Source organism: Nyctibius grandis, chromosome 2 (assembly GCF_013368605.1).
Source record: "Nyctibius grandis isolate bNycGra1 chromosome 2, bNycGra1.pri, whole genome shotgun sequence".
Lineage (NCBI taxonomy): Eukaryota > Metazoa > Chordata > Aves > Nyctibiiformes > Nyctibiidae > Nyctibius > Nyctibius grandis.
Window position 1 is genome coordinate 22,050,383 of NC_090659.1, and position 27,885 is coordinate 22,078,267.

General features: G+C 38.9%; 1 protein-coding gene across 3 annotated transcripts in view; it reads left to right on the forward strand.

Annotated features, from left to right (window-relative positions):
• Nucleotides 1-27,520, forward strand: part of DYRK1A (dual specificity tyrosine phosphorylation regulated kinase 1A) — an 89,520-nt gene extending 62,000 nt beyond the window's left edge. For 2 of the 3 annotated variants that reach the window (XM_068418110.1, XM_068418093.1), the window contains 9 exons: nt 11,356-11,466; nt 12,344-12,532; nt 13,304-13,451; nt 18,850-19,136; nt 21,227-21,373; nt 21,757-21,897; nt 22,142-22,448; nt 22,767-22,891; nt 24,169-27,520. In XM_068418110.1, coding sequence (XP_068274211.1) covers nt 11,356-11,466; nt 12,344-12,532; nt 13,304-13,451; nt 18,850-19,136; nt 21,227-21,373; nt 21,757-21,897; nt 22,142-22,448; nt 22,767-22,891; nt 24,169-24,792 — 2,079 coding nt within the window. In that variant the 3' untranslated portion in view covers nt 24,793-27,520. The remainder of the gene's footprint in view (nt 1-11,355; nt 11,467-12,343; nt 12,533-13,303; nt 13,452-18,849; nt 19,137-21,226; nt 21,374-21,756; nt 21,898-22,141; nt 22,449-22,766; nt 22,892-24,168) is intronic. The other variant, XM_068418101.1, reaches the window with a different exon arrangement.
• Nucleotides 27,521-27,885: the final 365 nt, after the last annotated feature.

A 27,885-nucleotide genomic window follows, 5' to 3' on the forward strand; every position in this document is an offset into this window, starting at 1 on the left:
CTTGTGCACCTTCAGGTTCCTTAGATGGTCTCGAACCTGATCTTCTCCTACAGTGGGCGGTTCTTCATTCTCCCAGTCCCTGCCTTTGCCTTCTGCAACGTGGGCAGTGTGGCTTGAGCACTTGCTGGTGAAGACTGAGGCAAAAGAAGTCATTGCGTACCTCAGCCTTCTCCGTATCCTGGGTAACCAGGTCTTCTGTTTCCGTCCGGAGAGGGCCTACATTTTCCCTAGTCTTCCTTTTATCACTGATGTACCTGTAGAAGCTTTTCTTGTTGCCCTTGACTTCCCTGGCCAGATTTAACTCTATCAGGGCTTCAGCTTTCCTAACCTGATCGCTGGGTGCTTGGACAATTTCCCTGTATTCCTCCCAGGCTACCTGCCCTTGCTTCCACCCTCTGTAGGCTTCCTTTTTGTGTCTGAGTTTATCCAGGAGCTCCTTGTTCATCCATGCAGGCCTCCTGGCGTTTTTGCCTGCCTTCCTCTTTGTCGGGATGCATTGCTCCTGAGCCTGGAGGAGGTGGTCCTTGAATATTAACCAGCTTTCTTGGGCCCCTCTTCCCTCCAGGGCTTTATCCCAAGGGACCCTCCCAAGCAGGTCCCTGAAGAGGCCAGAGTCTGCTGTCCTGAAGTCCAGGGTAGTGAGCTGGCTGTGCACCCTCCTCGCTGCCCTAAGGATCTTGAACTCCACCATTTTATGGTCATTGCAGCCAAGGCTGCCCTTGAGCTTCACATTCCCCACCAGCCCCTCCTTGTTGGTGAGAACAAGGTCCAGCATAGCACATCTCTCTGTCACTTGGAGAAGGAAGTTATCATCCATGCATTCCAGGAACCTCCTGGATTGCTTATGCCCTGCTGGGTTGTCTTTCCAACAGATATCGGGGTGGTTGAAGTCCCCCATGAGGACCAGCGCTTGTGAACGTGAGGCTACATCTATTTGTCTGTAGAGGGCCTCATCCGCTCAGTCTTCCTGATCAGGTGGCCTGTAGCAGATGTCCACTATCATGTCACCTGTCCCTGCCCTCCCTTTAATCCTGACCCATTAGCTCTTGGTCAGCTCCTCCTTCATCCCCAGGCAGAGCTCCATGCACTCCAGCTGGTCATTGGCATATAAGGCAACTCCCCCTCCTCGTTTCCCCTGCCTGTCCGTCCTAAAGAGCCTCTATCCTTCCATTCCAACACTCCAGTCAAAGGAGCTGTCCCACCACGTCTCCATCATGGCAATAAGATCACAGCCCTGCAGGTGTGCGCACATCTCTAACTCCTCTTGTTTATTCCCTGTGCTCCATGCGTTTGCATAGAGGCATTTAAGTTGGGCCCCGAATGAAGCTGACTTACTGGCTGGAATTCCTTTGTGCTGCTCTTCAGGTGCTCTCCTGCTGACCTGCAATCCTTCTCCAGGCTCTGGGCATCTATTGCTGGTCCTGGCATCAAACTGGCAGGAGTGGGATGGACTGAGGTTCCCCTTCCCTGGCAACTTTAGTTTAAAGCCCTCTTCACCAGCTTGGCAAGCCTATGACCAAAGATGCTCTTCCCCTTCGCTGTCAGATGGACCCCATTGGCCCCCAGTAGACCAGGTTTCTCAAAGCAAGTCCCATGGTCTAAGTAGCCGAACCCCTGGCTGTGGCACCAGTCCTGTAACCATTTGTTGATTTGCCTGATTCGACTGGCCCTTTCAAACCCTTTCCCTTTGACTGGAAGGATATATTGTACTCCCAGGAATTACAAGATCAGGTCATATGTTTTTGTGTGTTGTGTTTTTTTTGTTTGTTTTGGTTTTTTTTTTTTTGTTTGTTGGTCTTTTTTAAGTAATTAACTCCTGACTATTCAAGGATGGGTGGACAAATAAGTTTCTGGAAGTTGTTTTTAAACATCTGGTACATATTTATTGTGATTGTTCTACTTATAACATTTTTTAGATGAGAAGAGAGAAAGATTGTCCAAGTGGAGAGTTGGAAAGCGAGTTTAATAATAGCTTTTTTTTTAGGGCTGTTTGATGTTAGGATGTGATTGCTTTATTACTTGTTCTAAGGGATGGTCTTTTCATGCAGAGTCACTGGTTAGTGTATTTGGAATGGAGGGGTTTGCACAAAAGACACTTTTTATTAAGGAAGATATACTTTTTTTTTAAAAAAAGCAAAATCTAAAGCTATACTATCATTAGGCTTTTACTGCTACTAATTTACTACTTACTATTGCAAGGAGGTATAATGAACACAGGGATTATGCTGATTATGGACACTTTTGAGCTGTCAAGATCAGTGTTTCTTCCTTACTGCTTTTGAGTTGCTGGAACTGCTGAAGTAGCTTCCTAACTAATAGTGCTAGTTTGCTAGCCGCAAGAGCTAGCATTGCCCTGCGTGTGAGAATTCTGTTGCTTTCTTCAAAATGGCACAGCCCAGTTGTGGCAACGTGAACGCAGATAGTTTTCAAAGCTTAAAATCCGGAAGTCTGTAAGTCAGCTTCAGAATGGGATGGAGGCTGATGAGGCATGTTCCACTTAAAGAGGATTGAGAGTGAAGTCTTTTGCTGCTGCCAGATTCAGCTCTGTTCTTGTGTTCAAGATGGCTTCAGTAGAAGAATCTACAGTACCATCAAGAGATGCTCTGTTGGTATTGCTCTGTAGGAAGGCACTTCGCAGAAAGAGGGAAGAATTAGAGAGGATGAACATGGTGAAACTAAGTGCCAGGATATTTGATACTAGGATTTTGAGGTCTATAATGACTAGGGCTCTGTGAAGAATGGCAAAGTGAATGGAGCTGGCAAAGAATGTTTCTGCTTTCATGAGAGCCACTCAGTAGGAAGAGTAAATCTGCTCATATATAGTAGTATTTAGCGTGAGAAATCTACAAAGGTATTTTATGTGACTTTTTTAGATTAAAGGTCCCCCAAAACCTCCACAATGAGGTTAGTGAATCAGGCTGCCAATTAAGAAAAGTTGCTGTGTTCCTTAAACCTTTCAAGGTATTTATTTAAGCGTTACAATCTGGCATCACATTTGTGGGCTTTAGTGTACATTAGTGCTTAGTTTTTCATGTTTTCAAACCAAAGAGCAAAATCAAGGACCTTCAGGATGTATCACCACCCAGTGCTGTTTGTGGTCACAATGGCTTTAAAATGGTAGCTGAATAATGGAAAGCTGAAGAGTAGTTTTCAGAGAATAGCCAAGAATTGTTGACCAAAGAATGCAGCCCACTGAGATGAGAATGAAAATGTAGGGAAAAAGCTGTGGTTGGCTCTGGGAAGTTATACATGCGAAGAAATGATCATCTGGCCACCTTGATAATGGTAATCAAGCTGTCTTTACACCACTAACACTGTTCTGTAGAATCAGTGTTTTTATTTTTCCCGTTCCATCTTGTTTTTTCTGCATTGTAGCTTCTGTCTTCCTATTTTACTGTAATTGCCTTGTTGAAGTCTTTCTAGTCCTCTGCCTAAGCAGCTCAGAATTGTTACTTCTTTATCCTTTCTGAGCTGCTTTCAGCACCCTTGACTTTGATGGTGGGCAACTTTTTGAAGTCTTCTGACTACTTGCCTTTCGTGACTCTTTTCTCCTTTGAGTTCTTGTGCTTCTCCCATCAACAAGTCCCATAAAGAGTTCTCCTCACCAGATTGCAGTTTGGTATGGAGGTTCTGTATGAGACTCCATTGGGGAGTCTCAATGGTTTTTTCCCTTTGCACTGCACTTCTGGTTAATCTTATCTGCAAAGCCAAATCCAGCTGACATCTTTATGCTAGTGAGTCAGATCATCTGCTCTAGACCTTGTCTCTGTGCAAAAAAATTTTGTCCTTTCTTTTTCAATACCCCTTTTGTCAGCTCTAGTTCGTCTCGATTAAAACATAACTCTTACTCTTTTTTTTTTTTCTTCTTACAAAAGCCATGACCCTCTGTTGTTGAAGGCTTTGTGCTGTCTTACATTTCTCCATTGCTGTGAACTACCATCTTGCCTTCTGCTCCAGATGTAATCTGCTCATCTAGGTTTTCATGTCTAAATGATACGTACATCTTACAGATTCTTTTTTTATGACATTTCTACAGGAATCCTTTTTATTCAAGGTATTACCTTGAATATGCTGCAACTTGTTTCTCTCTGTCCTTGATAAAAGCAGTTCTGTCCTGTATATGTCAATTCTGAAAAACTCTTGCAGAGATCATTTTCTGAACCATCCTTGAGTGGTTGTTTCATTCCTCTGTTGGAATCCCCCCACTAGTTCTTTCTGGTTTTATGTGCTTGTCTGTTATTAAAGCTTGTAACACCAGACTAACCTTTTGGTAACAGCAAACTCTCTTCAGTCACATTAGGTGACAAACTTCCATGTTTTCAAGTACACATGGTTAAGAAGATAGTGCTTTTAACTTGGGCAGCAAAAAGGAGGATAGGCTGAACGTCTGTTGTAGAAGGCTTGACAGTTTGATCTAATAGCCATAAAAACAGGAAGAAGAAAAAGGTGACTTTTGGCAGGTGACAGGAAGTGTAATTCTTAAAGGGTAGATCCTTTTAATGCGATGTCTTACATCCAGTCAAACAGATGAGCAGTTCGGTCTCTGAGCTTCGATTTCCCAGAATTTCCTGATGCAACGGTAGCCGTCAGCAGCCTGGACCATAGGGCCAGCTTTGGTGCTACTGGTTTCAGTAGCCTCAAAGTAGTCCATCTGGGTGCAAGCGGCCAACAGTTGATTAACAGCGAGTTGCCAGCCCCTTTGCTCCCCAGAGCGCTCCGTTACCTTGTTGATCCGGTAGCCAGAGGGGTCAGTGACGGCGGGAGTGACCCGGGGCCGGCGGTGGTGCCGGGCCGGCGGGCAGCGTTGTTTCCCGAGCTCCAGCCCCCCTCTGCTGTCCGGGCTGCCGCACTGCAGCGCCGGCCCTGCTGCAGGGCCCTGCTCTGCCCGGGCGAGCGGCCTTTCCCCAGGAACGTCTGCCCTCTCCAATATTCCATCGTTCCAATAAACTCGCTTCTGTGAAATAATTTGCGGAGCAGCTCAGTGTATCTTTGAGTGAATCTTTCGTTGAAGGAATGGAGAATACAGATGGTACAAAGGTTACTTTCTTGCTTGCTACATTTGCTGAACTTTGTAAACAGTATTTTGGCCAAATCCAGGCAGAATTGACTGGCTTGAAAACAAAACCCGGGATGAAGTCTCAGCTTTTGGGATGCTGAAGTTTTATAGAAATACTAGATAGCAAGTATTCCCTCTCTGAAAGTAAATTTCTTCAGGCTGCAGCAAGGTACGTAAGGATACTGCTTGTCAGTTGCCAAGAGTAGCTGTTAAGTTTTAGCATGTAGAACAGCAGCGTTTTCTGTAAACGATGTTGTTTTGATAAATAGAAAGATGATCTGCCTTATTATGTTTTTTCAGGTTATTTTTATGTCTTTCTTTTTACTGAGGACTGACTCCTTTTTTGGAGGAGTATTGTCTTGTTCAAGTTCCTGTAATGATTTTCATTCATAATCAAATAATGGGGAAGCTAGGCCTTGAATGTTAATTTATTGTTTTTATTCCCGCTCTGTCCTGCTTGTTTTTTGATTTGTAATGGCTTGCAGACCATATTCTGGTATTTTATGAATCATTTGCCATTGCGGATTAAAGATTAGGAAACAGTAATGACAATTTATATTAAAGTTATATAAATTATGTGCATTTATATTATACGTTACCCTTAAAATATTATTTACATAATCTTCTCTTGCACCTATGGCCTTACGCCTATGGTGGCCAAAACTTACTCATCTCATCATTGGCAAGGAACACATAACAGGAAGATACTTCAAAGCCAACCAGATTGCTTTGTTTTTCACTTATTTATGAGGTTTTAAATTACAGTTAAAAACTTCCAGCTCTGTTCTTTTTAATTTTTTTTTCTTCAGTAGTTAGGCTTAAGGCTTTTGTTTCCCGAAAACTGCTGGATCATAAGGGTTTACTTTAAATCTGTGATTCACCAAGTCCCAGGCCTGCTGGCAGGATGAGGTTCTACTCTTGGTTATGTGATCTTACCTCTCTGACTAGTGCCAGAGCCAGCTTCAGGAAAGCAGTGAGAGCATGTGGCCTAGAGTGAATAGCAAAGATGAGATCTGTGGGACTTTTCTCCTGTAGCAGTAACAAACAGTAGTATTTCTTTGTCCAGTTTCAACTGGTTGCATCTTGAGAGTTCAACATAGCCTGATGTGAATAGAAGAGCTTAAAAGTTCTCACAACTTCAAATAAGCATTTCTTTTGTGCTATGCTAATGTTTATCTTCATCATGGATACTCAGATTCAGTTAAGTACCAAAGATTAGAAAATTGATTTACCTGATAAGGAAGTTGAGGTGAGATTCCTGGGCAGATTTTGGTAAGAAATTCCAACAGTTTAGTTTTCACGAAGCACCTGGAATTCAAAGGTCAGGCTGACTGCTAAACATCTTCATGTATCTAACATCACTCATCACCTGCAAAATTCTAGGTTTTGCTGACCTGATGCTGGCCAGAGATTTTATTGATTACAACTAGCTCATTGCAAAGTTAATGTGTTCTACTAGGCAGTAGCAAATCCTTAGTTCAGTTACTTCAGCTACCTAATCAGCAACATTGTTACTAGTGATGGTCAGACTTCACCAGACTCTGTCATGAATGTGAGCATGCAATTCATTTCAGTAAAAGCGTTGCTCTCGCTTTGCATCTATCTCGGACATTTTTTAGAAAATTATGTTTATGCTCTGGCAACAAGAATTTCAGAGTGGGGTTTTTCATTCCCTTTCTCTTATTCCCCCTGCTCCCCACTGCTTTTTTTTTTTTTTTTTTTTTTCCAAATGGTTGGACTGAATCAGGCAGGATAAAATCTTGACAGATGACCTGTCTTTCCTTGCTTACCTGTTTCTTACTATTACTTTTATTCAGCAACCTTATTTATTTGGGGAAGGAAGTTAGGATAGGAGGGCAATACTCACAGAACAGAAATCAATGATTAAAGTAATTGGACTGAAATTCTGTCCCTACCTGCATTCAGTTCTGGCTCTGACTACAGTCAGTTTGAAGAACAGCCTTGGATTTCTCTTGTTTTGTTCTCTGGCACATACGCTTTTTTCTCTTTGATCATTTTTCTAAAAATCTCAAGTTTGCTATATTTTATGGGGAAGTGTTACTGTGGCTTGTGGTTATAGCAATTAAACATCTGGTTTGTTGACCCTCTGGAGACACCATCTATTGTGTGTCTGCCCACCACAATATGGGATTAGTGTTGACTTCCTCTCCTGTATTACTGTGATGCAAGAAGGGTTTTGAATAGCAGGTGGCATAGGAGGTGAAACTGGTCCATTCAGTTCTTTAATATGGGAGTCTATTAAATAGGTCATTACAATTGGAATTCTTGGTAAAAGTTAACCTTATAAAGTCTTTATTATTTATTCTGTAAAATGGAACATATATGCAAGCAGAATTTATCTTTTTTTTTTTTCTTAGTGAATGTGGATGGTGATGGAGCTTTCTTTTTTTAAAAAAATATGAATTAAAGCATTCCATTAACAGAATATATCTGTTCAGAATTTCCCATAATCAAAATAAAATGCATTTAGTAAGGAACAGTGCCATCTGTTTTATACATAACAAATCATATGTCCAAAGAGAGAGAAATGTGGTTTCTGTTCCTTCATTTGTTAAACCTCAAAGACTATGCTAGTTAAAATAACATACCTGAGTTAAAAGCCTATAGTTTCCTTAAAACATGGTTTGTCTCAAATGTGTTGAGTACACATAAGTGCGGCTCTTGGTTGCCTTTTTTGTGTTTATTTGATTCTTCTTTGTTCAGACTAGTGACAGGTTGCTTCTCAGCACTATTTCATGTGTTTGGCTAATAGGTAAGAAAATAAAATTTCAGTTCCTTACTTGTAATGTAATTTTCATCATGGTACCATCCCAGGTAGCTGTGCTGTTTTCATTGAGGTGTAAGTATGGACCAGTTGGAGCGTGATGGATATTTACTGACATATATAATTGTAATTAAACTAGTTTCTTGTCTCTCAGTCTTGAAATACAAGCATATATTTTGATTTGTGTTCTATCTTTAGGAAGATCTGAGGTTGCAGTGTTGCTGTCTGGCCACCAGATAGAGACTGAAGCTTGTGCAATAGGATTTTTCTTTTCCTTACTTACCCTTTTTTTTTTTTTTTGGTGTGTTTTTTTTTTTTTTTTTTCTTCGTTTTGTGGTTAAGCATTCTTTGAAGCCAAGAGGGAAATCAGTATTACCCCAGTGATAAAGAATTTGAGAGTGTTATTGTGTAAAATGGATAATGACTACTTTGTTCCATAGTCTCCCATCATCAGGAAGAAGGGAGCAAGAGTCTCTAAAAGGATCTTGGAAAAAGAGAATGTTAAAATTTTGCAGTATAACAGGGGGAGGAAGAAAAAGTCAATTCTTTCTCCTCTCCCTCCCAAAATTTTATGAACCCAGGATAGCAAAACAGTGCCTGTTAAAAAGTTCATACAGGTTAAAGTGCGTCCTCAGAAATGTGTGGCTGTCTAAATACACAATTAAAAGCACAATTTTCAAATAAGGTACTGGCTGCAAGTAACATAGGGGTAGCCTGCAGAATTTTAATTATTTATGATTAGGGAACAGCAACAAATTAGATCCTTTTTTCACCAGGCTGCTTATTTCAGAGTTGAAATTAAAAGATTTTTTTTTTTTAAGCAAGTGACCAAATTTGACTTATAAATTAGAAAAAAAAACATGAATGCTTGTCCTACAAATTCCCTTTCCAAATTAGAGCAACTTTATGTCTGAATAGTTGATCTGAACTATGGAGTTCTTCCGCACCGAGACTCTTTCCTCAAAACTCTAAACCTGTGTAACGGAGACCCTGTGCTGGTCATGTCAGCCTAGGACAGAGACCGGTCCCTGCCAGTATTCATGCACCACAGCATAATTTCTTTTACCAGCAAAATCTACAAGTGTTCCCATGTTCCAATAATCTCTTTAAGACAGAATAAGAAATTTAAAGGAAATACTTGCATTTGAAAAGCCTGTAACAGTGACAGCTGGGATTAGGACTAGATGCTATTTAGTTGTTTAATACTGCAGCGGGAGAGAACCAAAAGAGATCATATTTAGGTGTGATTTGTTTAATGGTTCACATTTGTTTGACAGATGAAGAAACAAAAATGTTTTGTAAATGTCAAATAGTTTGTTTAGGAAACTTTAAAACAAACTTTCCTGATGTTTACAAAACGGCCATGCATGTAATAAGAAAGAATTAAGGAACTAATTTGGTAAACCTGCTTAAGGGAAATTGATGGTAGTCGGCATATCCAAAACTGAATTGACTGGAACAAACACCTAGGGCATGACTTGAGTTAAAATTCCTTGAGGGAAGCTTAACTGTATTGCATCGTCTCTGAGAAACTTTCCCTAATCTAAAAGGCCACAAGTCAGCAGTCTTGCAGGGGTGTAAAAATGTTGAGTGGGTGTATTTGGAGTGGTGCACATCAAGGCTTTGAATTGCCGCTTCTCGGGAGCCTTGAGCTCCACTGAGTTTTGTACCTGTTGGGAGTCCCAGCCTCGCGCAGATGCAGTAAGATTACTGGAAGAGTCTTGACTCTCCCCCTTTTCTTCAACTTGTTCATGCTCTGTCTTGCTCTCTCGCTCTTGCTCACGCTCTCTTTTTTCCCCCACATGCGGTCTGCGCATCCGCTGGAGGAGAGCGTGAGCATGAGCATGGCTTTCTAGCGTGGTTGCTTGGGTGCCTGAGTTCGGGTCCAATTTCAGAAGCACAGACTCTCTTTATCGCTTCTGTTTGTGAGAACTTTTTTGGGTCACTTAAACGTGATTTTTTAAAATTTGTTCATCAAGCAAAAAAAATGAGCTGTTTGTGCAGCCACCATTACAAGTATTGAGTAATACCATAAAAGATAGAGGAGCAGTTACGCTTTTCCAGGTTGTTTATTAGTTCAGCAATACTGATATAAAAATCAGTTTCATTATTTTGTTGACGGCTTATGCTCTTTCCTCAGCTCTGCAGGAGGCTGCATATCAGTTTAGCTGTAATAGGAGGCAGCAGATGAGATTAAGCACTTGGAAGAGAAGAGAGTTATGAGCGTGAGCATATTTGATGGCATGAGATGAGATAATGGGAGATGAGAGTTGTGAGGATGAGTGTGGTGGTGCTTGGTCACCTAACCCTCTTAATAATGAGTAAGGAAGTAGAAGAAGCTTTAACATACCTGAAACAAGCTCTCCTCCAATGGAATTGCTTAAACTTGCCCTGTGATTTTCTGTCACTGGGAAGAGAGGGAATAGAGGCAGGCTAAGGGACCAGTCACACTAACCTCACCACTCTCTCTCCTAGCTCCCCATCTGACACTCTTACTGAGTGAGACAGAGAAGTTGCCAGAGCTTGTCTGGTGGTACAGTTGTGCTGTGAAGTGTCTGCTGAGCAGGTAGTCAGCTTTAGCCAAATTAAATGGTTTGGGACTTAGTTTTTTCTGCTTTCTCTTTACTGAGGGCACTACTCACCTCCAGCTTGCCACTTGGAACTTTATCTTTTCAGGAACTTTATCTTCTGAGATTTCAAACAAATCTGAAGGTGGAGTAGAATTTGATTGGTAGATCCAGAATTTACGTGGCGTACTTGTGCAAAGAAGAAAAAAGACACACTAATAATTTTATCACATATAAGTCTTGTTTCTTCAGGAAACCAATTTAAAAAATGGCCAGCTGTTGAAGATGGTTTTGCTCTAAATGTAGTCAGTTTTAGGAAACACAAATGAGGAACATAACTACCTTTTCAGGGACGTTGTTTTAAAATTTTGAAAGTAGGTATGGTGTTCATGTGCATGCTTTATATTTCTTCAGATTTTCTTTAGGATTTAGATTTAGGCCTCAATATTGCAAAGCATGATAGACCAGAGATTTTCTTATTTGGAATTTAATGCAGTTTAAATATGGCAAATTGCCACAGTTCTTCAGTAGTTATTACTGTTAGCTTCCGTTTGGGGTTTCAATGCAGCTATACATTAAATACAATTACAGTTCATTTATCAGTCATGAGGGAGAGGAATAATGTCAGCAAGAATCTCTGTTGTCAAAGAAGCTGTATTTTTAACTGAGGGAAAAACTGTTTATTGGGATTAAGCCTGTTAGGCATAATGGGAGGAGAGGTAGGAATCTTAGGATTTGTGTTGGGGGGGCAGGTCTTGATTAATTAAATATATTAAAAAGTAACTTAACTAAACTTTATTTCTTTTGATTCTTATATTTGTTTTTCTTTTTTAAATGTCTGCTTAAAGGAAAAAAATGTTGCAATGAAATAACTCATTTCTGTGAGGAATATCACAATTTGGTGTAGTGATTATATCATTAAAGTCCTAGCTTTTTTTCTAACTTAGGATATGGTCATATTACAGAGGCGGATGCCCCAAACTTTCCGTGATCCAGCCACTGCTCCATTGAGGAAACTCTCCGTAGATTTGATCAAAACATACAAGCATATTAATGAGGTAATGACTCCAGCTTTCTTTGTATTATGTATTGATGTGAAGTTTTTCTTTACAATACATTATTAAGTTTATTTTCTATGAATAATCTCATGAAGAGATAAGAAAAATCAAGCTTTCTCTCTGTGGTTCACACCTCGTTTGAGATCATTGATGACATGGTCTTGCTTTCTGTCCAGCACATAGGAAATTTTTTATCCTGGAATTTATTTTCTGTTGTTTTATAAACAAATGTTGACCTTTTCTGTTGCATGATAAGGAGATATGAGTGGCATAAACACTCTTCTAGCTCATGCTATAAACCTTTATGAATGTGTCTAAGGATTTTTAAGGAAAACAGTAAAGTGCTTTCCCTAAATTATTTAATTAAATATTAATTTTTATATTTTATATTTGCCAGTATGTGGTTAGTAGAGGAAGGCATCAGTTAGTTTCTAACTCCTTGGCAATTGTAGGGAATGTGAAGGGATTTCTGCAGTGATTACTGACTTCCTTGGAATTCTTCTTTTCCAGTCTTGTGGAAAGAGCAACTGATAACTCTTTGTTTCCAGACTAGTTACCATTCTAATTTTGCTGTGTGTATAGTGTACTGTGATGTATTTTTTCTTTTTGCACCTGTGAACTCTAGGGATCAGCATTATTGGTACATTTATTTAGATCTGCTTTCTCACTTTTTAAATTCTTCATCAAGACTTTGCTTTGGTATAATGACTTGACTTCAAATAGAGTGATAGCAGGAGAGGATTGTTTGTTTTTCCAGTAGTAGAAGTTGCATTTTAAAATCACAGGATTAGGTATGATGATTATAAAAGCTGATTCTATTCTTTATTCAAATGATGTTCTAAAAAGTGCTCTTAAGTAATACACTTTTCATGTTTAGGTTTACTATGCAAAAAAAAAACGGCGGCATCAGCAGGGCCAAGGAGATGATTCCAGTCACAAAAAGGAGAGAAAAGTTTACAATGATGGCTATGATGATGACAACTATGACTATATTGTAAAAAATGGGGAGAAGTGGATGGATCGTTATGAAATTGACTCTTTAATAGGCAAAGGATCCTTTGGACAGGTAATGTGTATCAGCTGAGCAATCTGTAATTCATGGGATTCATAATATGCATTTCATTTGAAGTGGTATTCCTGTTGCATTTTGAAATTAAAAGTCTTTTTTCTTAATATTATTATACTGAGTGCCCACTCAAAACACTCATATTCTGTGCTGTTTCTTGTTACTACAAGTAACATCTGAATGTACTTCAGTATGTAGATCTGGTAAAGCAGTTTACAACGAACAAACACTCAGCTTTTTGTTATCAGTTCACATTTTTAGCTGTTTGGCTTGAGTTTTTAAATTAAGACAGTAGTCTGGTGCTAGGGCTTACCTACTACAAATGTTACTTAGTAACATTTGTTTTGACTGTTCATAGCTGTAGCCAAGGCTTGAGAAGAAGGCTAGAAGGAGGACGGAGCTTTGCTTTTGTTTTTTTTTGTTAGTTTTTCTCAGATTTTGCCAGGTTTTACAGTATTGTTTTTGATGATTTGATAATTACATTTGGACATAATGCTTGCCTTAGTGAAGCCACAGTGAAGCTCAGAGCTTAGTGAAGCCTCCGTTCTATTTTGTGACATCACTGCAATAAATGTCACATGATCAGTTGTGGCTTGATTGTAGTATGAAGTAAGAGAAGAAATTTAAGAAAAGAAATGTAACTGAAAAGAACAAAAGTTCTAAAAAAAGTTTTCTCTGAATTCAGAAAGTGAAGAAATTTTAGAAAGTGAGTTTTGTTGTATTTTGAAAACTTGAGAGATTTTACTGATGTATTTGAATTTTCTCTTTCAGGTTGTAAAGGCTTATGATCGAGTGGAACAGGAGTGGGTGGCTATCAAAATAATAAAAAATAAGAAGGCTTTCTTAAACCAAGCCCAGATTGAAGTGCGACTGCTTGAGCTTATGAACAAACATGACACTGAGATGAAGTACTATATAGGTATTTGAATAGTTATTCTTCATTTTTATTTAATCAAGTTATGAATATCTTAGATCTTGCATATAGTGTAGGATGCTTCTGGTGCTAAAGAAATTAAAAGAATAGTACAACTTTTAAAATTATTATTTAGTGCAGATTTTCCAGTTTGCTTTGCAACAGGACCAGATCCAGAAGAAGAATATATAAAATTATTTGGGATAATAGACTTGTTACTTTGTAGCGTTAAGATCTTTTGTAGCATTTTCTTTTTCCAGTTAATGATATGGACACCTGAAGAAGTTGCCACGGACTGGCTTTTCCACAGAAGCTGTGATCTGTGGTAGTTTGCATCTCTTTCACTACTTTGAATGTATCTTAAATTATCTCAGAACTGTCATGGATAAGAGCATGTGTATTTAATATAAACCAGCATCATACAGTAGTTTTATGGCTAGCTTAATCATTATTTTTTGATCGTGTGTGTTTAAAAAGCTCAAAATTTTGTATAACAAAACTGAGATAAGACTTGCATAAGTGTTAAGATTTGCCCATTTATAGCTCAGAAAATATTTTAAAGCTTGTAATTTTGACAGTTTCTGTAGATTGGAATGCTGTTCCCTTGACATTATTATAATGCTACTTGTACTTTATAGTAATGATGAAATTAAGTCAGCTTGTGTAAAAAGTTTATTAAATCCTGTCTATCCTCTGGAGAATTGGGCAAAAAGATGATGGAAGGAAAGCAACAGCATGTTGTAAAGAGAGATGGAGAAGTATGAAAAGGAGTGATTTACACGTTACGTTTTAACTTGTTTTTAAAGTGATTTAAAGTTACATTTTCACTTATTTTGTAGAATATTATCTTTAGAGTACATTTTTTTGTATTCGGTGTAGAAGTTTTTAAGATATGTTTGACTTAAATTTGTTAATAACATGTTTACATAAAACAAAAAGTAAACTTGACAACATACTACATCAAAAAGATGTTTAAGGACTGTTAAAGACATGACTAGTTTCAGATTAACATGCAGCAAATAAAGACACTATGGGCATCCTCAAATACTTGGAATTTTAAATTTTTAGAGTCTGCTTGTAACATCAGGGAATCTGAAATGGACCAAAACATCATATAATCTCTCTCTGTGAGTTAAGGCAGGATGGCTTTATATAGAGAGCAGTGCTGAAACAAAAAAAAAGGAGAAAAAAGTTTTCATAATTTTGAACAGTGGAGAAATAATATATACTGCCTTTGCTTAGGCAGGTGATTTTAGGCTTGTTTTAGGCTTGTTTCAAGCTGATTTCCAAATGTATTATGGTATATTTGAATATTTCCCCTTTTATTTAACACATTAGGTAATGAACAGACAGCATCAGTAGAGATGAAAAAATCCAAATAGATAATGTTTTGAGTGAATACCTTGCATTGCATGCTATGCAAAAACTGACCATGGAAAACTGAGATCTCTGGGCACTTCACTGGAAAATATTTATATCACAGAATCACAGAATCACAGAATGTTAGGGATTGGAAGGGACCTCGAAAGATCATCTAGTCCAATCCCCCTGCCGGGGCAGGATTGCCTAGACCATATCACACAGGAACGCGTCCAGGCGGGTTTTGAATGTCTCCAGAGAAGGAGACTCCACAACCTCTCTGGGCAGCCTGTTCCAGTGTTCAGTCACCCTTACAGTAAAGAAGTTTTTCCTCAAATTTAAGTGGAACCTCCTGTGCTCCAGCTTGCACCCATTGCCCCTTGTCCTGTCAAGGGATGTCACTGAGAAGAGCCTGGCTCCATCCTCTTGACACTTGCCCTTTACATATTTATAAACATTAATGAGGTCACCCCTCAGTCTCCTCTTCTCTAAGCTAAAGAGACCCAGCTCCCTCAGCCTCTCCTCATAAGGGAGATGTTCCACTCCCTTAATCATCTTCGTGGCTCTGCGCTGGACTCTCTCTAGCAGTTCCCTGTCCTTCTTGAACTGAGGGGCCCAGAACTGGACACAATACTCCAGATGCGGCCTCACCAGGGCAGAGTAGAGGGGTAGGAGAACCTCTCTCGACCTGCTGACCACACCCCTTCTAATACACCCCAGGATGCCATTGGCCTTCTTGGCCACAAGGGCACACTGCTGGCTCATGGTCATCCTGTTGTCCACTAGGACCCCCAGGTCCCTTTCCCCTACGCTGGTCTCCAACAGCTCTGTCCCCAACTTGTACTGGTACATGGGGTTGTTCTTGCCCAGATGCAGGACTCTACACTTGCCCTTGTTATATTTCATTAAATTTCTCCCCGCCCAACTCTCCAGCCTGTCCAGGTCTCTCTGAATGGCTGCGCAGCCTTCCGGTGTGTCAGCCACTCCTCCCAGTTTTGTGTCATCAGCGAACTTGCTGACAGCGCACTCTAATCCCTCATCCAAGTCATTAATGAATATATTGAATAGAACTGGTCCCAGAACCGACCCTTGCGGAACTCCGCTAGACACAGACCTCCAACTGGACTCTGTCCCGCTGACCACTACTCTCTGGCTTCTTTCCTTCAGCCAGTTCACAATCCACCTCACTACCCGATCATCCAGACCACACTTCCCCAGTTTAGCTGCGAGGATGCTGTGGGAGACCGTGTCAAACGCTTTACTGAAATCGAGATAGACCACATCCACAGCTTTACCATCATCTATCCACCGGGTAACATCCTCATAAAAGGCTATCAAGTTGGTTGAGCAAGACTTCCCGTTGGTGAAGCCATGCTGAGTGCCCCTAATGATCCTCCTATCCTTGATGTGCCTAGAGACAGCACCAAGAACAAGTTGCTCCATCACCTTTCCAGGGATGGAGGTGAGGCTGACCGGTCTATAGTTACCCGGGTCCTCCTTCCTGCCCTTTTTGAAGACTGGAGTGACATTCGCTTTCCTCCAGTCCTCAGGCACCTCTCCTGTTGCCCATGACTTAGCAAAGATGATGGAGAGTGGCCTAGCAATGACTTCCGCCAGCTCCCTCAGCACTCGCGGGTGCATCCCATCAGGGCCCATGGATTTATGGACATCCAGGTTGCTTAATTGGTCCCTGACCCAGCCCTCATCAACCAAGACAGATTCCTCCTCTATCCTGACTTCTTCTGAGGCCGCAGGGGTCCAGGGCTCCTCAGGACAGCCTCCAACAGTATAGACAGAGGCAAAGAAGGCATTCAGTAACTCCGCCTTCTTTTTATCCTCTGTCTCCAGGGCCCCCACCTCATTCATCAGTGGGCCTACATTGCCTCTAGTGTTGGCTTTACCTGCAATGTATTTGAAGAAGCCCTTTCTGTTGTCCTTGACCTCTCTTGCAAGGTTTAATTCCAAGGAGGCCTTAGCTTTCCTAGTTGCCTCCCTACATCCTCTGACAACAGACTTATATTCCTCCCAAGTGGCCAGCCCCTCCTTCCACGATCTGTACACCTTCTTCTTCCACTTGAGTTTGCCCAGCAGTTCCCTGTTCAACCATGCAGGTCTCCTGGTACCTTTCCTTGACTTCCTACCTGTTGGGATGCTCTGATCTTGAGCTCGGAATGTATAGGAACAGTGTATAGGAATACACTGTTCCTATACACTGTATAGGAATATGTATAGGAACAGTGGCTTATGAACATACTTTTTCAACAAAACTTAATTGAAGCATTCAGTATATTAATGTAAAAAATAAATTGTCTGTAGGACATGCAGACAGTGCACCCTCACATAGGTTTTCGGATACATGATGCTGAGAATAGCTGAATAAGGCTGAAAGCATTGCAAGTGTTACAGTATGCTGTGTGACGTAAAAATGTAGACTGCAGGAGAACATGGTTAAATACATTGTAGCCTGATTTTTAAGGACACGAAGTTTAACTGCTTACACTTCTGTCAGATCTTGTGTAGTACCTTCAGACCTTCTAACTGGTCTCCTTCAGATCTAACACAAGTATAAGAATGCATTAAGGTCTTCAAGTTTTGTGAAGATTGGTGGCAGAGTGGAGGATAAAGGTTCAAATGTCATGTCTTCACTGAAGGAAAGATGTGGCAAGTTCAGCTATTATCCAAACCATTTGAGGTGTGTGGCAGTTGCAAGTGGTACTAGGTGGCCAGTAGCATGCTGGTAGTTACAAATCAGGTGGAGTAAGTGGTGCTTCTTCCCAAGCTGGCAGGTCCAGCAAGCTTAGGTGGTGTGGGGAGGAATTGGAATCAAGTGTAGGAAGACCACAATGACATGAAAAGGTGCTGATGCTTTCATGGTGGGAGGACAGTGGAAATATGGCAAAGATGAGAAAATCCAAGAGGTCTAGATAATGATGTATTGCAGGAACTGGCATCAGGGGGAAGCAAATGGTATTGTTACAGGTAAGTTGTAAGGGACATACGAAGAACTGGCTTATGATAATAGAGAAAAAAAAAATCCATAGGCATAGGACACCAAGTAATGACCTTAATTGAAAGTGTGAATTCTCATTGTGCTAATACTGGTTCAAGATTTTATTATGACAAAAAGGGGAGTGTGTTGGTTTTCATCTAAGGCCTGAAGTACTTTTCCTATTTCAATTTTCATTTACTTGTGGCAACCAACCTGAATGATTGACAGATTGGTAAACCCTGCTTGCCTCTGAGCAGATTAATGTGCTGAATTTTTTACCTATTTCATGAAGAAATTTAATTGGATTTGGACTGGATTGGTTGCTTTCATAAATTGAAATGATGCATGATTGAAATGAATATAATGTCTTTGGGATATTGATCAGTTTCATTAATTGAAGTAATCAATTGAAGTCATGGCTTGTAAATTGCAGTAATGTCTTAGTATATTTTAGATGAATCTGACAGTCAAATATTTTCTCTGTAAATGTAAGGGAAATTCCTAATAAAGAATTCAGTCTGAAGTGTGATACCTGCTTTACTGTTGAGAATGCCGCTGTATGTGCCCTTTTTCCCAATCTGCTTGGACTTGAATACAGTTTTAGCTTTAGGAGCGTGGCGAAATGAACTCTCCCCTGAAAAAGATCAAAAGTGTTGTGATGAAGCTTGCATTACGCACAGTTTGTGTTTCTTGTCTTTTTTTGCTGATATTTTTATTTACCCACAAATGTGTTTGCCTTTGCTTATAGGGGAGTGATAGCTTATTTTGAAAAAAATCTCTTCTATCTTTTAAATAGTTTTTTTGTTAATACGGCTTTACTGAGGTACACCTGAGGACACTTCAGATGTGTAAAATGTCCACCCGTACTGTAGGCATGGCAGCAATATTCCGTAAATAACCACAGATTTAGAAAAAAAAAAAAGTAACACTGTATTATCTTACTCACAAGTCAGCTTCCTTACATAGTGATTAAAATATTTAAGCATTGTGTTGTAATTAGTATTTAATACTTACCACACAGGATATATGTTAATTATTTTCTTCCCCTTTTTAAAGTGCATTTGAAACGCCACTTCATGTTCCGAAACCATCTCTGCTTAGTCTTTGAAATGCTGTCCTACAATCTGTATGATCTGTTGCGGAACACCAACTTCAGAGGTGTCTCATTGAACCTGACACGAAAATTTGCACAGCAAATGTGCACTGCACTGCTTTTTCTGGCGACTCCTGAACTTAGTATCATTCACTGTGACCTAAAACCTGAGAATATCTTGCTCTGTAACCCCAAACGAAGCGCTATCAAGATTGTTGATTTTGGCAGTTCATGTCAACTGGGACAGAGGGTGAGTGTTAGTAAAAGTTCTAATTGTGCTACTGTTGTATGCATATGAAAATTTAAATATTTTAAAGTCCTAATACCTAGATAGCTAATTTAAACTTAATTAATGATGGCTTAAATGGCATAGTAACTAATTTTTACATAGGGTGTTAGAGATAAACAGTCTGTAGGAGCTTTGAATATGAATTCTAGTGCCACAGTAAATAAACTTCCACCATAGCGATAAACTTTCCATCTTTCTTTTCTCCTTGGTTATGCTTTTATGCTATGTTAATGCAGAATGCATCAGCACTTGATTGTAGAAGTCTGCAGTGCTATTCAATAAAATACTCTTTTATTATTTTCGTATTCCATATGTATTACTCCTCCTGCTTTAGCATGCCCTCTATTTAGTGTACCTTGGAGATAAGAAGATATTTGAGGGTCGAGACAGTGCAGTAGCTGGCTCTTAAAGATACTGTTTATAACTAACCCATTTTTAGAAACACTTCAGCAGCTGTGGAAAGACTGAATTGAGTTTAGTGGTGGTATTACTATGAGTAATGATGCATGTGTGCAAAGCATTTCCAGGACAAAGGGCCAGATTGCTTTCTGTCAATAGTTCTTCAGATAGGATAGATCTGTACTATTAAATAGTTGTCCAAAAATTTGTGATTGTGTCCTGTTGTTCACGTACCTTGAAGATGAGTGCGTTTTTTATTTGAGCTGTTAGAATCTGTTGAGCATAGTCTATCCAGCATAGCCAATTAGCTCTATATTTGCTTTAAGAAATGTTAAAATACGTACAATAACTATTAATATATTAAGATCATAAATAATTCTGCTTGGATGCCAAAGCCTGTTTTCTTTAGGAAGAGCTTTGAATCATATTCCTCAAGTGTTTGATTTGTACTGACAATTTCCTCACTGAAAAGTTTATCAGGATGTACTGTTCGCTTGCACCTTATAGTTCAGTACAAATAGACTCGTTCCTGGTTGAAAGAATTATATTTGGCTGAGCAAGTGACCACGTCCATTCAGAGTACCTTTGCTTTAGTTGTTTGCACTGAAAAAAAATTGTTAACTAGAGAGGTAAGGAAGACTTCTATAGATAGAAGTTAGACTTCAGCTTCTTTGAAAAAAGGATTTTGAGCCTTCCCAGGTCAGTTGCATACCTCTAGCAGTTTTACTATAAATTTGTGAATGATATCTTTTTGCTTTGAGAAAGCTGGGTGTTAAAACCAAACAAGGCAACCAAAAAAACTACCAAAAATATGGGATGGGATCATTATATGAGAAGAATTAAGAAACTTCATGGACTAACTTTAACAGAAGTCCCCCAATTCTCTTTTGAGGAGTTCGGACTGGCCAGTAGCACCCTGTTGCTTTTTCCTGTAATTACTTTGGGAAGAGCAGGTCAGAATATTGAATGTTGTAATGAAAGCAGTGGTGAGATATATTTAGATTAATAAAAGGACTCTGCTATAAACTAGAAACTTTTCAGCCCAGGGTGAAGGAAGACACCAGGAGGTGAAACGAAATCTCAATTCTTTAGGTCAATAAGATGATTTTGAGATACTAAGAAGCACAAATACAAAAACTAACTGTAATTCCTCATTAAAGTTAACTTAAATAGCGGTCAGGAAATATCAGTACCTTTGTGGAAAGTGCTAGATAAAATTGTATGTTACTTAGAATATAAAGTATGGTTCCATTTTGTGTATTTTGTAGATTTTCTCTGAAGTGTTACGTGATCCTGATGTGGCTTGTGGAATAGTTTTTCTTTGGGTGATACCAGACTAAAATTTTGTTGTATGAACCTGTAATTCCATGAGATTACACTCATCAACCCTAAAGTGTAAAATACTGTCATCATGAGTGAATCTGCACTTTTTTCTTTTCTTTTTCTGTGAGAAAGTGTGAATGCTGATGTTCTCCTAAGAATTAACATTTACATATTTTTATAAAAGTAATGTGCAGATACTTTTTAGTATCACTGATACCTTGGCTTTCCCTACACTAAAAATGTATTTCATGGTAGTTCTGTTTTGTAATATGGAATCATAATAGTGCTCTTTGGATGCTGTGTATTACCTTTAGATGCTTTTATTTCAGATATACCAATATATCCAGAGTCGTTTTTATCGATCACCAGAGGTGCTACTGGGAATGCCTTATGATCTTGCAATTGATATGTGGTCCCTTGGGTGTATTCTAGTTGAGATGCACACTGGAGAGCCTCTTTTTAGTGGGGCAAATGAGGTATGCAACTATATTACAGTACAAGTAATTTGATTATTTTTTGTTGTTGTTGATCATTCTCATCGTGACTTTCATCTGCTTAATTGTAATGCATAAATTAGGTAAGTCTAGTAATTCTAAAATGAATAAACATCAATGACAGCAATGTCTTTTGTCAGAACTCTAAATTGCCTGTTAATAATTTTCTCTTTCTGGGTTCCCCCCCTATTCCTTATTCACTAGTTTGTTTTGTACATACTTTATTTTTCTTAAAACTCACAATTAATGTAGAAGTTGTCTGGGTAGTTAACATTTGCTTTCCATGTGACTATACAATATCACTCTGTCATACTGCTCAGCTGTCTGTCATATGTTCTTCACAAATAATTCTTTGTTTGGAACAGGTGGATCAAATGAATAAAATAGTGGAAGTTTTGGGAATACCACCTACCCACATCCTTGACCAAGCACCAAAAGCAAGAAAGTTCTTTGAGAAGTTGCCAGACGGCACTTGGAACTTGAAGAAGACCAAAGATGGAAAAAGGGTAGGTTACATAACTAGGATGAGAATATGGACTGTCTCTTTAAAAAAAAAAAAAAAAAAAGTAGCTTTATTGTTGTTTATTATTGTTGCATGTTATAAGACAGGTTGATTAAATAACACTTTCCGTAGTGCTGAATAGTTTCTTACTTTTATTTGACTTAGTTTCTTTTATGGCCTGTTTAAACTATGCACATCCAAGGCTTAATATATAACTTGGTTTCAAGCAATTTCTAACTTCCCAACAGGAATACAAACCACCCGGAACTCGTAAACTTCACAATATACTAGGAGTTGAAACAGGAGGACCAGGTGGACGTCGTGCTGGAGAATCGGGTCATACTGTAGCTGACTACTTGAAGTTCAAAGACCTCATCTTAAGGATGCTTGATTATGACCCTAAGACACGAATTCAACCTTATTATGCCCTACAGCATAGTTTCTTTAAGAAAACAGCAGACGAAGGTACAAACACAAGTAACAGTGTGTCTACGAGTCCTGCCATGGAGCAGTCACAGTCTTCAGGAACCACCTCTAGTACATCTTCAAGCTCAGGTAAGTTTTTCTCATTAACAGATAACAAAATTATATTTCCTAATCACACCAAAGGAATCTTTCCCAGATAAATGTAATCTTATTTTTTTTGTTAAACAAGTATGTCAGTCATACTCATCAAAACAATTATTTTAATCATCTGGAACAGGTAACTGCTCCAACAAAAAATTAAAAGTAGATGATCAAAAATGTGTGTGATTATCGTAGGTCTTGTGGTTTTACCTTGAAGCAGTTTAAATATCTTCCTGCTGTCATTGTTTTACAGCTTACTGCAAATTTTGTGTCTCTTTAGTTATTGTGCATGTTGCGATTTTGTAGGTGGATCTTCTGGAACAAGCAACAGTGGAAGGGCACGGTCAGACCCCACACACCAGCATCGACATAGTGGTGGACACTTCACTGCTGCCGTTCAGGCTATGGACTGTGAAACACACAGCCCACAGGTACGCTTAAGTAGAGTTTTGGTCTGTCTGACTTACACAAATTTGCTGAGAATATTAAATCCCTAAAACTAATTAACACTTTCATTTCAGGATTGAAGTTGTTTAGACATAGAACTAGCCATTAGATTTTGTTTATTTTTTACCCCTAGCTCTTGTGTAGTCCTGTGTATGTTAGGTCAGTCACTTAGGCAAAAGTACTGCAGGTAGCTGTAAAAATTTCCGTAGATTCTGCAGAGGTGAATGTTTTGAATCAGTAGCAATGAGTCACATGGAGCTGTCAGTGCTTCATCTTACACAGGGCATAAGGGTACATGGAACTATGCATCTTCCAACCCAGTGAAGAACTAGCTTGTAACTTCAGTGGACTCCTGCTGGAGTTCTTACTTCCATTTTATGGTGTTCAGGTACTTCACCAACATTATCATTGGCTGAATTAGCATTTATTCAGTACTTCTTCTTGGAAAGAAGCAACAACTAATTTATTAACTACAAATAATTCAGTAGTACTTTCATTTCAGTACAGAACAGATAAAAATATAAATTAGTGTATGTTAGCTTGTTTTATTCCTGGAAGAAATAAAACTGAAATGTGATAGCAGTTTATCATTTCTGTTCATCACTTTTACAGATGTAGAATCACTTTTACAGGTGTAAAGCAATAGCCTTCAACCGTTACACTTACAAGAAAAGATCATACGTGCTTCTTTGCAGTTGACAGAAAACAAACTTTATCTCCCAAGTAGACAATTTAGTTTATGCAACAAATTGGTGTTTAGCTAGATATTGCTATTTTAATAATCTTGAATCGGCTGTGTTCTTCCAGAGGAGTGGGTAGCACTCCTCTAATGCTGTTGACACTGTCCAAGATACGAACTACAATGTATTAGTTTAGCTTAGTATGCTAATTGTGTCCAGAGGCCTGAGTCAGAGATCAGGGCCTTACTGTTCTAGTTGTACAAATATTATGTTGTGTATTACTACTGTTATGTAAAGATGCTTCTATAACTTTGACAGTAAGGTTACATGTTGGACTTCCTTAAACTGTTTGAAAAAAACGTCCAGAATGTGAACTCATTTTTCTTAAGGTATATTTAGAAAAGCATATTAGAAATGCTTTGTAACTACATGCTTACATTTCTAGAATAATTTTGCAACTGCAAGATTTGGTTAACTTTTAAAAAAGTTAGCATAGACCTTAATAACTTAATCTCTCTCATATATGGCAAACGGACAGATTTGATTAAGCATTTTAATTTTTAATTTGCTTATTAACATAGGTTCGACAACAGTTTCCTCCTCCAATTGGTTGGACAGCCACTGAAGCTCCTACACAGGTCACTGTTGAAAACCATCCAGTTCAAGAAACCACCTTCCATGTAACCCCTCAACAACAGAATGCATTACATCATCATCACGGAAATAGCTCTCACCACCACCACCATCACCACCACCACCACCACCATCATGGACAGCAAGCCTTGGGTAGCCGGACCAGGCCGAGGGTCTACAATTCTCCAACAAACAGCTCCTCCACCCAGGATTCTATGGAGGTGGGCCACAGTCACCACTCCATGACGTCCCTGTCTTCCTCAACTACTTCTTCCTCTACATCTTCCTCCTCTACTGGTAACCAAGGCAATCAGGCCTATCAGAACCGCCCAGTGGCTGCTAATACCTTGGACTTTGGACAAAATGGAGCTATGGACATGAATTTAACAGTCTACTCTAATCCGCGCCAAGAAACTGGCATAGCTGGACATCCAACGTACCAGTTTTCTGCTAATACAGGTCCTGCTCATTACATGACTGAAGGACACCTTGCGATGAGGCAAGGGATTGATAGAGAAGAGTCTCCCATGACAGGAGTTTGTGTTCAGCAAAGTCCTGTGGCTAGCTCGTGACTAAACTGAAACTAAGTTTGTTTCTTGTGTGTTTTTATAGAAGTGGTGTTTTTCCAAAAACAAAGTGCAAAGCTGCTTGAATCAGAAGGAGATAAACTCACTGAACCGCTACAGGAGGGCAAAGCTGACTATTTTTTTAAACTTGAAAAGATTGCAAAGGGACAATGAAGTTTTTTTTGTTGTTTTTTTTGGGGTTTTTTTTTTGGTTGATATTTTTTTAAGAGCCATGTCCGGACCCACCTTTACGGATAGCTTAGTGGTGTTCACCTTTTGCTTCCCCCCATTTTAACTTGCCACAACCTAGTCATAGCTTGTTTTTTTGGGGGAGGGTTTTTTTTTGGTCTCATTCAACAGGGGTTATTGTTCAAATGTTAGTTGTAGTTGCAAACTAGTTTCTTTTTAAAGGCATTGCACATGATTTATAAAAAGGCCCTTTGAAGTTTTTGGGTGGGAGGGGAGTGAGTAATATATATATATATATATATATATATATATATATATATATATTTTTTAGTTCCCCAAACAAACATGGGCACAGAAATGCAGTACTGTAAGAAAGAGGGACCTTCAGATTACACAAATATATATTCTTCAGCTGTAAAAAGGGACAGTTGTAATGGAGTTTGTAAGGCACATTAAGCATGCTAAGTGGCGGTGATCAGAACTCTCCTTTTCTGAATCTACTGAGGATCAAAGCAGCAATTGTAATGGGATTCTGTGGGTCTCATATTTTGGAGACCACGGTCAGTTAGTATTGAAATATGACTGGTTTCATAACTGAGGTGCACTGAGAAGCAATCAACGGGTCGGTCCTGGCCAGTCCTGGGGAGGTCTAAGTGGTGGTCTTTGGGATAACCTTTGGCCTTATGGATTTGGACTCTTAAGTTAGAAGAGCCTACCATTTCAGATGCAATCACTTTTGGACATGCTTTTGCAGACAGTCCTTAATGCTGAAAACACAGAGAATGGGTAATTCAAGAGGCCTTTCTTTTAAAATAGACTTTTGTGACCCACTTATTGTAAGGTATTGCAAGGTCACTTTGCGTGTGTCATAAAGTTGACTTCCTTATTGGTTGAAGGTCACAGAAGTAGTGGTTTGCGTTTGATGGAAATAGCTACAACTGTGTCCCTTCCTGCTTTTTACTTTTTTCTTTTGCTTTTTCTCGGCACGTGGTTTCTCCACCATTACTTCTGCACAAAGACGTCTTCTGTTCATCCTGAACATTTTTAAAAATGCAGAATTTTATGTGACTGCTTTTTTGCCTCACAATTATGCTGTGAATTTTACAAAAATTTATTTTCTTTTTTGATAATTTATTGTACCAAAGCTGTTTTTATAGCACATAGATGTCTGTAACCAATAATGTAGCAGTTCTGCACTTTGACACAAGGTGTAACTAGACCATTTTTAAATGTCAGTTGAAAATTATGGCTGTACTATTGCTTAAACAAAACTGGAACTGTTGTTGAATTCATAGCCAATACATTGACAGCACTCTGTGTACTGAACATAATAGATTGACATCTACTTCAAGACTATAACATCTGTTACATTATAAATGTGTTCAGGCTTCTGAAGGTAAAAGGGACACTAGATCCAGAAGCTGTGAAACCAGCAGTTGATTCTTGTATTCCTTATTAACATAATTGTAAACTTGAAGGCAAGACCTTGATTGCATGAACAGGTCCAAAATAATAGTCTGAGTAAAGCAAAACACTCACATGAGACCTGAGGTTAGCAGGCTGTATTTAACAGGTGCCTAATTTTTGGGTAATGCTGCCTTAATATAACACAGTCAGCTTGGCAGTTGCAAAATTTACAGGCCCGTTCAGAGATTTATTTATACAAAAAGTAAAAGCTCCATGAAAAACATTTGAAAGAAGGAGGGTAATTCATTGATTGCCCATCCCAGATTAACCTTGTTTGCCCATTATATATTACAGAAGCAGTGATCTACCTCTGCCAGTAAGCCCTTTTAAAAGTTAATTTAGCAGCAAATTCAGAGTTCATACTGGTCAATTCCGTGTGGCTAAGTCATTTTTTCAGACTAAAAGGTGGAATTTTTTATACTTAAAGTGGCAATGCAGCAGCAGACTACCGTGTAAATGGGAATGAATACTTGGGATTACAATTTTTTTTTAAATAATTTTTTTTTTTTTTTTTTAAATCAAACAATCCATATTTCTTTTGTATTGACATGTCAACCCTGTGGATGAAAGTGGGGTTTTTTTGGTTTGTTTGGTTTGGTTTGGTTTTTTTTTTTTAAACAGTAATTCAGAGAAGTTTACAGGATTTGGAAGGCTGTCACCTTAGAAACAGGATGCTGAGTTTAGCAATATAAAAAGGAATCCAGTACTTACTGCTGTCTAGGAATATAAGGGTAATATGAAATCTGGGTAATTTTTGTGTGTGCGGGTTGCCACACCTTAGCGAGCGCCAAAAAATAAAGCAGTTAAAAATATCTACATAAAGAAGAAATCATAAAATCCAGTGCTTCTGCATACTGTGTTATGTTACAGTCCAGTTTTGTGTGCTTTACTACACAGTTTGGTTACAGGACTTCTGTGCATTGTAAACATAAACAGCATGGAAAAGGTTAAATACCTGTGTTCAGATTGTAAGATCTAGTCCGGACTTGCTGTGTATATTGTAACGTTAAATGAAAAGACAAGCCCTTTGTATTATAGTCATGCAGTCTTATGTATGATAAACAGTTGAATAATTTGTCCTCAGACTCTTTACTGTGCTTTTTAAGAAAAGAGTAATTTAAGAAAAAAATGTAAACATAGTAAATCTTCCTATGCAATTAACCTACTCCAAGCCATGGTATGGTAGGTATAATTATACTATAATATGTAAATATCAGATACATTGAAACAGACTTAAAAATATGAAAGTAAAAGTTGGAGGCATAACAGATAATTTTGAGTTTTTAATTGAAACAGCAAGGTATACAAATCGTTGATGTATGAACACAGCTCTGCTTGATTCTGATGGACTGTACTTGTAGTTTGAGTTCTTTATATTATCATCTGTTAGTTTGAATGTTCTTATGTGCACTGCAGCTTTCTACCTATTACAGACTAGATGAT